Here is an 11,800-nt window from a genome sequence, read left to right on the forward strand (position 1 = left end):
TCAGGTATCGGATGCATACAACAGAACAGAGAAACATTTGACTTGCACTTGTACAATTTCAATTTTGTCCTTGAGCTGTACCGTACTCAAAGGTTCCCCTTACATTGGAATGTTGCAGAAACCAAAACAGTCTTTGTGGAAAGTTTATTATGTGGTCCTGTAGACGCCAGTCTTAAAATTCCATTAAAAAAATATATGAAGCCTTTCAGCACAACACAAAAAGAGAATAATCATAAAAGAAGCTCTTGATCTCTTTGCCAGACTGTTTTTCTCCATCAAGATTTTTCATTCCAATTGTAGACATAAGAAGAGAAAAAAATGCTATTGTTGATGACAAGTATTGTACTAATTTTATAATGCAGATGTTTGTTCTCCTGTAAAATATATTTCTGGATTCACAAACATGTATTCCTTTAACCTTAACTCTGGCAAGTGGTTTCAACAGGAATGGCAGGGCTAATCAGCCAAAACGTGCACATGCTTTACAAATCAAGTTTATGTATGGACTTGTATCAAATAATAACTCTACAAAAGTATATATTTTCTGAAAGATAATCGAATGAACTTTTATATTTTGCCTTTGAACATATGATTTGATTTAATTTACAAGGGGTTATGTAGCTTTGAAATCCAAGATGGCTGACATAAAAAATTTACATGCTCATTAGCATATTCACCAATCTAATGTATTTCATGTTATAAAAAATGTGAGATAGCAGAAATATGGGTTTTTCAATAACCTTTCAGAAAATGTATAGTTTTATAGGTTTGAGAAGAACAGGTAATGAGTTATGACTGTTTCAATTTGTCATGTGGTCTGTTTCGAGCGCTGCTGATCAGTGATACTCGCTACTTTCATACCAATACCATACTCAACATAAAAACACTGTAAGTACAACCATGTGGTTTTCAGCAATCTGCTGGTAGTCTGTAATAATTAGTATAGCAAAAGGAACCTACTTTACGCTATAGCTCTCCTTTTTCTGCCCCTATTAGACTCCCAAAGGTAGTAGAATCTAGTGTTCCATTTGAAAGAGAAGTTGGGGCAGGATGAGAACTGGTATTCCCATTGTCTGTCAGATCTAATCCGAATTCTTGACTGAACACTAATAAATCCACCATTAACAGTGTCTGAATTACTTTCCCTAGTCAATTCACTTTCAAACGTATCCAAAAAAGATCGATTTTTGGCCATTTTTAGACCCACATGAGTAGCACAAGTGATAGATCTACACTGGCATTAGTGGCTTGTGCCCTGATCAACAAGCTTTCAAAACATCCCTCTGTTTTGAAAGCAAAATACTCTTCTCCTTAGCCAGAATGGTAGAAATATTCTGATTGGTTGGAGGTTAGCCTTTTAACCGATCAGAAATCACTTTAGGAAGCCCCAAATATTTAGTTGGAAGGCAGAAGCAGCAGTTTACTACATGGTCCTATGAGATCGGCCCTGCCAGTTTCATGGCAGGAAATGGGCCGATCTAATCGGCCCTTGCCAGAATTAGGGTTAAGAACAAAAATAAACAAAATACATTAGGATACGACTCAATCATATGAATTTATTTTTGCATGAGCCTTAAACTGGCCGTAACAAAATTATATATATACATTTCATAAATGCAAAAGAAAAAAAATCCAAGAAGTATTCGTACCTATAAAAAGACCTGTGTTGTCAACTAGCGGGCATATAATTTGAATCGAGATAATTGTAATTTGACTTAGTAAAGCTCATGTAGTCTGAATCTAAAACATCTCGCTTGTATGGCTGGAGACGATGACTTGAATCATGCTTTTCATGTTGGAAAGGTCTGGAAAAGATGAAGAAAACAGTAAGTTATAATATATTATAGGGTGACCTTATTTAGGCCACATATGGCCCAAATAAGCTAAACCCCCCTCCTTTACCTTATTTAGGCCACAGGTGGCCTAAATAAGCTAAACCCCCCTCCCTTACCTTATTTAGGCCACGCCTGTGGCCTAAATAAGCTAAACCCCCCTCCCTTACCTTATTTAGGCCACACCTTTATACAAAGTCACAGAAATATTCCTTTTGTGCTTATTGAGGTACAGTGCAGGGTGATTTTACCTGCAAGGGTAATTGGACAAAATGGGTAGAATCTTTATTGCTAATGGTCATATTTAGACAAATCCTATATCATTGTCTTTTTTTTTCTTAACTGCTCATGGTTATTAAAGAGTAAGCCAACTAGGTAGTAATTTCGGATTCCTAATACTAATATTATGGGCATTCTTAAAATTTTAAAACTTGTTTTTAGCGCTTTTCTCAACGTAAAACGGATTCCGTAAAAAAGCAATGACCATATCTTTCTTTTTCAAAGTATTGTGCATATTATATTTGTGTGAAACTATATATTCTATGCTTTCATGTACATGAAAAAAGCTAATAAAGGCAAGCAAAATGTTCTTCAGAGACACAGATCTAGTAGTAGGCCCACTGAATTTTTTTTATAAACCGGGAAAGATGACCTGAAGATAACAAAATTATTTTATGATCTTCACTTGCACTTGCAACTTTTTGGATAAATTATAGTCTACCTCATTGTCTTTTTTTTCCATCATTTTTCTTCACTATTCATGACAACTGGCATGTATTGTTTTCAGTTATTATCAAGAAAGTGGATAGGCGGACTACGGGGTCTATCTAGCCAAAAGGATAGGTGGACCCCGGGGTCTACCTAACAAAATGCTAGGATTTAGGATGTGAACCCCGGAGTGAGCGTAGTGAAATAAGTAGTAGATCTAGGTTTAACTAAGGATCGGTGGACCCCGGGGTCAACATAGTGAAATAAGTAGATCTCAGTTTATTTTATAGTAGGACTGGCGGAGCCCGTGGTCAATGTAGTGAAATTATAAGTAGATATAGGTTTAATTAAGGATTGGTGGACCCCGGGGTCAATGTAGTGAAATCAGTAGATCTAGGTTTAATTAAGGATTGGTGGACCCTGGGGTCAATGTAGTGAAATAAGTACATGTAGATCTAGGTTTAATTTTAAGGATTGGTGGACCCTGGAGTCAACGTAGTGAAATAGGTAGGTTTAAGGTGGACCCCAGGGTCTACCTAACGAAATGCTAGTTAGGTTTTTAGAATAGGTGGAACCTGCGGGGTCACCGTAGTAAAATAAGTAGGTTTAATCTAGGTGTCCCGGGGGTCCACCAATCCTTAATTAAACCTTATTCCTCTACGGCTATGGTGACTCCGGGGTCCACCAATCCTTTTAAAATTAACCCTACTTATTTCACTACGCTGACCCCGGGGTCCACCAATCTTTAAAGAAACATACTTATTTCACTACGGTGACCCTGGGGTCCACCTGTCCTAAAACCTAGTATTTCGCTAGGTAGACCCCGGGGTCCACCTTAAACCTGCTTATTTATCACTACGTTGACCCCGGGGTCCACCAATCCTTACTTAAACCAAACCTTATTTCACTACGGTGACTCCGGGGTTTACATCCTAAAACCTAGTATTTCGCTTTGCAGACCCCGGAGTCCACCTATCCTCTTCAGGACTAAACTATTATCAATTTGCAATTTTCATTGATTAGCATATTTTTTTTAAAATATTGAATCAGAGATTCGCTTTCTAAAAAGTCCACTGCTAATGCTATTCTTTTCAAAGAAAATGGCACAATTTGATTTTATGACATGTTGTAAAAAAAGAGTTTTAAAAATATCCCGAAAACAACATAAAATGATGATATAGATCTCTCTCTCTCTCTCTCTCTCTCTCTCTCTCTCTCTCTCTCTCTCTCTCTCTCTCTCTCTCTCTCTCTCTATATATATATATATATATATATATATATATATATATATATATATATATGTGTGTGTGTGTGTGTGTGTGTATTTTATTATATGTATACTAAAAGACTGAGCAGAGGCTTACAATGTAAATTCTCTGCTCTACAAGTAGAGAAAATCTTAAGTTTGCGCAAAACAGATTTTAGAAAAAAAGTTGGATCTAATTATTCTAATAAAAGTAAAAGTGATTGTTATGCTGAGATTTGTTATTATTAACTCTGGAAATACAGTTACTTGCTGAATCTAAAAGTAACTAGAACTGTGCAATTCGTTTTATTTCAATTCCAAAGCCCAAAGGCATAGCAATAATAAGTTAGATCTAGATCTAGCAGTTGTAGGCTGCTTCTAGCATAGGCCTGCTACTACTGATTCTAGACAGGGAATCTAGATCTTGCTATCGCCTGCACTATTTAAGTCAAATATATGGTAAAATAAAAACAAAACTGAATTTTTTGTCAGTCAGTACATCCCAATTGCCATAGCCGCACGTATTAATAGTTGAATAATGCGATACCGAAGCAACACGTTATCACAGTGTGCAGGGGAGAGCGAGGTGCTCGGTCGATTCGGTGGTTCGGCTTTTGTAGATCTATGCATTTTTTACGGAAAGCCCTATTACCTGGCCTATTACTAGATCTATTAGTGTTGTGAAAACTTCAACCTCTACAGCTCAGGCGTCAAAAGATGCTGGAAAATAATAATGCGTCCTGAAGTTTCATAATTTATTTTTATACAGCATAACACAGTACACAGCCAGTAGTTTTTATTTCACCGAGTTATAAAAATGGCCTTCGTATAAAAATTGCCTTGTTTTCAGAAGCAAATTTTAATAGTTCTAGTTCTACCGAATCGATTTTCAGGCGAATTCAACCATTTTGATGATCTTTGTTTTCCTTTTAAAAAGATGTAGATCTAGGCCTGTCGGATGTGGCAGTGTGATTAACACTGAGTTGTTTAGATCTAGATCTAGACCCATCAAAACACGAGGCTTCGTGGCCGATCACAAAAGTCTACGGGGCTTATCGAGGCCGATTCGCCCTGCTGCGAGCACGTTCACTAAACTGCCTATAGATAGAATCTACTACCAAATATTCTCTACACGATCTTTGCTACTACTACTACTAGGCCTACTAGCCTACATGTACTACTACGAGACAGTAAGAGAGAGTGTCACTCAGACAAAGATAGTGTAACTTTGACTCAGCCACGTAGTGTACACACTTTTTATACCCCAAATTTAACCCGGAAGTCCATTCGGAGGATTTGACCTTTTCACTTGACCAAAGTGTGCCAAAATGGTAGCCTAGCTTTTGCCCCTCCATGAAGGAAAAATCTGGCCCTCATTCAAACCATTGGGATTGAGCAAAATTTTGCGTATTGTGCTTTGTTCTTTACAATATTCATTATGGTTATGATTTATAAGTTGTACACTGAGACAAAACCGTACTAAATGAGAAAGGTGCACCATTATGAAAGTGGAATGAACTCAGTTGCCTGAAAAGGGTAGTTTGAGCATGTGTGGCCTATATAAGCTAAACCCCCCTCCCTTACCTTATTTAGGCCACAGTCCACTGTGGCCTGAATAAGCTAAACCCCCCTCCCTTACCTTATTTAGGCCACAGTCCACTGTGGCCTAAATAAGCTAAACCCCCCTCCCTTACCTTATTTAGGCCATATGTGGCCTAAATAAGCACTCCCTATATTATAAGTGCTGGCAAGAACAAAAAAACCTTTTTGTTAATCAGCTGCATGAGAATTTAACAGGGGAAAGCACCACCTTTTTTTCTATCAACCAAATTAGTTTTGTGGTGGAAAGCACTCACCAAAGTCACCAAAAATTAATCAGTCTAAATGGCCATACAAATGCTAATGAAGAAGGTCGAGGATAGTCCTGTGCATACGAATGTGGTGTAGCCGTTAGGTGCTTCTTTGTCAAAGACAAGAGACTCGAGTTTGATTCCCGAGTGGGGAGAATTTCTATTGGGTGTCTCGTTCTGTCTGCTGGGATATTTTATACCTCGCAGCCCAGGCTGGCCCTGATAGGCAGGGACAGCAGCCTGCCTCCAAAATGATATAAATTGTGTCAATGGAGACGTAAAAACACCTATTAAAAAAATATATTTACATAATTGTACTGGATCTGAACATCTAAATTTATTATGATTATACTATACGGCCCCGGAACTTCAGAATTCCAAAATTTTTCCTGGAACTTCATGTTTTGGCCAGTCACTATGTATGGTCGGACATGACCTGGAGATGTTGCCCTATTCTATATATATATATATATATATATATATATATAGTAGAAGGTTTTACGGCGCTCGCAACTGCATAAGGTCATTCGAGCGCCAAGGGGTGGGTGTCAACAGAGAAGTCTTTACAGGGAATCAGACTTAGACTGCTCACCTCTCTAGCTTCAACAGCACAAGGTCTGCTTCGACTATCAGGGCACCCCCAAAAAATAGCAGGGAGTGACAAACATACAAAAGAAGTAGAGGAAAATGACAATAGTAAGGATCAGGAAAGAAAAAGCAGCAGTTCCCTGTTGTAGATCAGGCACAGTTATGAGCGTGACATGAGTCAGCCCATTTACAATTCTACTACGCTTGAACGAGATATGTCCCCCCTTTCGGAATGGCTTAAAGACACTTCAGTCAGTGGCATTGCCCCGGGTGGGTATGCCCCATTCTAACAGAGACCTCATAAATACAATGGAAAAACTATACATGTTTATATAAATGTGGCAGCAAGAGGGTTCAGCAGTTCAATTAGAAAATGAGGTGTGTCTGAGCTCGTCAGTCAAACATACAACTACAACAACAAGAACAACAAAAACCATCAAGACTGAACAACAAAGACCAACAACCAGGCTGTAACAAATCAAATGAAATGAAACACCTAGTGATTAATAATAATAAATAGCATTTGTTTAGCGCGTATCCCCGCTTACAGTAAGCTCTATGTGCTTTACACCATATTATTATCCCACAAGCCCATAGAACACTCCGAAACATTCTCAGCTTCCCGGAAAGCATACAGTGCAAAGCAGCTGTTTAAGTGCTCAAACCCTGGCAAGATCTTCCACCGTCTTTAGAAGGATACCCATTCCCATCTGGGTGAAGTGGGAAAAATGTATGTAAAGTGCCTTTCCCAAGGACACAACGTTGGGCCCCTGATGGAATTTGAACCCACGACCTTACGGTTGCGAGTCTGAGAGCCTAACCACTAGACCACTGACGCCACATTACATTGGTGGTCAGCTAAAACAATCATTACAATTACATAAAGTCAAGTTCTCACAGTCACAAAAGTGAAAAGCCAAAGGAGATAAATGTAAAAGAATTTATATTGATAAAACAAGTTTAAACGAACCCCAAAAGCATGCAAAAGATAACAAACCTGACTGCTTGTTCAGTCAGGCTTACAAAAAACAATGAGTTCACCCAAAAATAAAAGATCAGTTCTGTTCTGAACATACAGTGCACGATTTGACTGAAAACATCTTCCCAACACGTATAACACTAACACTCAAAAAAAATTGTGAATATCAAGGATCAGTTATTTCTTCAAAATCCAAAGGCCAGTAATATCTCTCTCACTATCACAACTCAGTTTATCAACTGATCTGGATGAGCAGGCAGGGAAATTAGCATAGAATACAGTGCTTGCCTGGGTTTGATCCCGGTTTCTGCAAGTGCGGTCAAGAGATCTCGAAAGGACCAGGAAATAAAAAAAGTCATGCAATTGCATTAATTGCTTGGGAAATGTTTTTTCCAAAATTAGATGTGGATCGAAGAATAAGAGGGAACCTACTAAACTGCATGGTATAAATTTAAATCTATCGGAAAAAATCACATTATATACATACACAATGCTGCAGTCGTCACAGAAGTCGTAAGATACATCAGCAGGACAGTCAATACAGTGCCATCGTATTCCAACTATAGGTTCACAGCCACAGTTGTCACACTGAAACAAAAACAAATCACGGATGCAATAAAATGAAACAAATATTCAGAGATAAACGGAAACCATTGTATGAAGGTAAAATCATACCTGGTTAAAAAGTAATTCAAAACCAACATACAAAAAATAATATATATATATCGCTAGCCGCTTGATTCAACCACTTAATTGCCAAGAGACAAATTTTTCAGGAGAAGCAAAAAACTTTTCTTTCTTTATGCTAGTACCTATGAATCTGAAATTCAGATATATGATATAATATGATGTAGGAGGATGGTCTGTACCTAACATTAAAAAAACAAAAGCTTTCTTTCTTAAGTTACTGAACATAGGCGGTTAAGACCTACCAAAATCTGTGTGATTCAACCACCTAAGTGACAGTATGACGGCGTCTTGGCGTTTGAATCACATTAATCAACGCCACTCGGCGAGTGTCAATGTTTGCTTGGGCGTTTGAGTAATCGATAAAAGCAAATCATAATAATTTTAAGAGCAATTGTAAAGTTAAGAATCATTATTTCAGTTATTTAGTTGGGTGTTCCGGGGCAGAACTGTTTTTGACCTAATGGAGTTGGTAAAAAAGACCATCTTAATGCTCAATTTGTACTGGATGTTTTTGTTCAGTGTGTATCAAAGGTAACGAACGTTTGTGACAACAGGGTCGTTTTAGTTTCAGCCGGGTCTGAATGGTCCAGAAATCTAACACCGGGGGGGGAGAGGAGGGGTGTATTGCTTTTTTAAAAAACATTCAAGATTATCCATGTGCACATAGACCATGCGTGGTGGAGTGGGGGACAACACAACTGGCGAGTTAGCCTAGAACATTTCCTCTCTGATTGCCAACGCCGAGCTGTCAACATCGCTTGCGCTAGAGAAAGAAATCTGATCCGATTTTCGATCAAGTATGACTTAGAGGTCATGTTGAAACAATATCATCATCAGGGGAGATAACAAAAAGAAATAATCAGAACACCAAACCCACAATATTAACCCTTAAAACCCTATACCGCTGGTAACCGCTGACGCCCTATTTTCCTATACCGCTGGTAACCGCTGGTCGACTTTATCGTTTAATTCCCAGTGCTAGAAACAGGGGATGTAACTCCAGATGACTCTGTCGTGAGCAGAAAGTACCGATAATGTCATGAAGGCAGTTCTACACCGAAAGTTTGGAAATTTTGCGAGTTTTTAAGAAAATATAGTCATTTTTCACTGCCAGGTCCTCCAGGCCGCAAAATTTTTGACATTTTTTATCCTAACCAGACCCCAATAATGATCTCCCAGTCGGATATATCCATAAATATGACCGTTGAAGACGATTGCAGTGTTCCGCATGACATCGATGATGATTTTGACGATAGTGGAATTGGCAGGGGATCACCACTAAAGCTAACAGAGGCTAGATCTATGGCTGGGTCTAATGATACTTTGACTGAAGTAGAGTCGGGGATCACACTCAAGACTTAACTCATAGAGTTGGTCCTAAAAACCAGTGTTTCAACCTTTTACCCTTTTATTCAGACTGTGCATTCATATATAAATAACATTTTCAAACTTCAGCAAAATCTAACAACAATTAAAGACACAGTAAACAAATTATCAAACCAACCTAATTGTTTCTAGTATCTCAATTTTAATTCAGGATTCTAGGGAGGTATGAAAAAAAAGAATTCAGGGTTTTAAGGGTTAAATATTAGGTCTACTTTATAATTTCCCTTGAATTTATTACTGGATCCCTAATAACGAGAATCTTGCTTCAACGGACATTTAGCACCAGTCCCCTCCGCCTCGTTATAACAGTATTCCACTGTATTTCTAATGTATTCAAATGCACATGGTGTTTTTTAAAAAACACACGGTTATTCCCTTTCTCCAAGAAAGAAACGATAAACACCTAGCAACACATCTGTTGAAAAGGCAAATGGGTTAACGAACTTGAATAATCAACAAGCAAAACAAGGGGCGCTGGGGTTAGAAGTGGATGAAAACATTAACTGCAGATGAATTGACCCCTTTGAGACTTATATGACGAGAGTGTATAATTTTTTCTTATGCAGCGATGGAGGCAAGATGCTGCTGTCACCAATGGAATTCTTTATGCTTTGTAAAGCGCTAGGACCATGACGAGCACAGTTTGTCATATTATTATTTTGTATTCTGCAAGGCTGCTTCTATTAGACGCACTGCGTAAAACTAATTCAACTAATTGTACATTCAAATTCAACAATACTTTTTCCGTACAAATGAACCTTTTCCTTTTAGAGGCAGTCTGTAGTATTTACAAACAGGATCTAATTATGGGCTATTGACAGCTCAATTTAGCACTACTCTTCGTCCCTGGGGGATCCAAAACTGACCTTGGTGAAACAAATACTGACCCTGTTCACAAAGGGGGTAATTCAAGTGTTGGAGACAGCACAAGAAAATTGATGATTACTATTTAATTGTCCACAGCATGAAATTGACAAAAACAGACACATACCTTATATCCCACATGTCTAGTAAGGGCTGCCTGTTCTCGCTGTAACTTGTCTTTCCTCAGCCTTCGTAACTGTTGCAACTCTTGAAATTCTGGACTGTTCACAATATCTTCTGGATAGTCGTCTTCATCCTGAGCAGAGACAGAAATGAAAACAACAATATGTCAGAGTCAGAAAACTCACCAGGACGTAACACACTTTGAGCAACTAAAATGTTTACAAACTGCATAATATAACAGAACCTGCTCTAACAGAAACCCGTATAAGACAATCAACTGTACAAACAGCCTCTTCCATTCCCCCCCCCCCTTGCATTTTTTAAACATTATAATCACACTGTATAAGATAGTCACTTTCTCCTCAATAATAGGTGGCCATCTAAGACAATGTAGACTGAATTTAAAAGTCATACCATCCCCCAGAGCACTTTTCTGAAAGAAAGACATGTAATTTACTGGGATAATAAAGCAGCGTAAAATATATAAGTAAAAAATAAACTTGCAAGAGAGAAAAGGCAATAGGACTACTACAACAGATTTAATACATTGTATGCGTAAAAATATACCTATTAAATCTTGTTCTTTTACAACCGCAGCATTTTTCCAAAGGGTAAATCATGATGCCGAATCTCTTGGACTTGGAACGTAGCTAGTTGAAAGGATTTTGACTTTTCTGATAAGTGCTGTCACATGCACACACATATAATTAGAGTATGAAATAAACCTGATCCCAAAAATTTCTAGGCTACAACAACAAAGGAGAAAAACTAGAACACATGGAATTGAAGCAATAGAAAGAAGGCACCATTGTAAACTCTTATTTCTCCTGTCAATCCATCAATCTGTTGTTATGAAGCACTACATGAACACTATTGTGTCGGCACGCCCCTCTTTAATTCAAACAAAAAACAGCAGAACAAATCCACATGTTCATAAATAGACCTTTAACGTAACATACAGGAGTAAACTTACTGAGGAATCATTTGTACTCTTTGACATTTCGAAAGAAGGAAATTCATCCCCATTATAGACCACCCGTCCACTGCCAGTTTCCATGTCTGTTCCATCGTCAGGCATCCACACAGGGGGCACATGGGACTGCAGGAATGTGGAGCTGCTGTAATACATTCGACTGTACCGATGGTGGCGATGAGACCCCTGAGGACAGTGTAAAGAAATGATTTAGATTTGAATGGCCGCCCACTTTGACATGTGATCACACGAGAGGAGTGTAGTAGTTTTGTATTTTATAAGTGTCACAAAGGTGAGTCTCATTTGCTCAATCAAAGCACAGGTCCAAGCTTATTTAGCACTGAATTAAAAGTTCAAACTGGGTAATTAAATCAAAAAGGTTTCTGTTCTTTCACTGGTTTAGATTTTTGCTCAGACTCATATTACATAAGGTACTATCATTTGGTTTTGTTTTAAAGCTATACTTTTCTACTGTGTGAGAAAGCAAGAACAGACAGAGAAATTCATTCAGACCAACTGCAAATGAAAAAGAAGGAGAGAGAGAGAGAGAGAGAGAGAGAG

At 38.2% G+C, this 11,800-nt stretch overlaps 1 protein-coding gene across 5 annotated transcripts in view; it reads right to left on the reverse strand.

Moving 5' to 3' along the window:
* Nucleotides 1–1,536: 1,536 nt before the first annotated feature.
* Nucleotides 1,537–11,800, reverse strand: part of LOC101850221 (ZZ-type zinc finger-containing protein 3) — a 23,690-nt gene continuing 13,426 nt past the window's right edge. For all 5 annotated transcript variants that reach the window (XM_013084615.2, XM_013084605.2, XM_013084601.2 and 2 more), the window contains 4 exons: nucleotides 11,240–11,425; nucleotides 10,271–10,399; nucleotides 7,691–7,791; nucleotides 1,537–1,805 (listed from right to left, as the gene is read on the reverse strand). In XM_013084615.2, the coding sequence (XP_012940069.1) occupies nucleotides 1,670–1,805; nucleotides 7,691–7,791; nucleotides 10,271–10,399; nucleotides 11,240–11,425 (552 nt within the window). In that variant the 3' untranslated portion in view covers nucleotides 1,537–1,669. The remainder of the gene's footprint in view (nucleotides 1,806–7,690; nucleotides 7,792–10,270; nucleotides 10,400–11,239; nucleotides 11,426–11,800) is intronic.

This window comes from Aplysia californica, unplaced genomic scaffold, assembly GCF_000002075.1.
Source record: "Aplysia californica isolate F4 #8 unplaced genomic scaffold, AplCal3.0 scaffold00013, whole genome shotgun sequence".
NCBI classification, from domain to species: Eukaryota; Metazoa; Mollusca; class Gastropoda; order Aplysiida; family Aplysiidae; genus Aplysia; species Aplysia californica.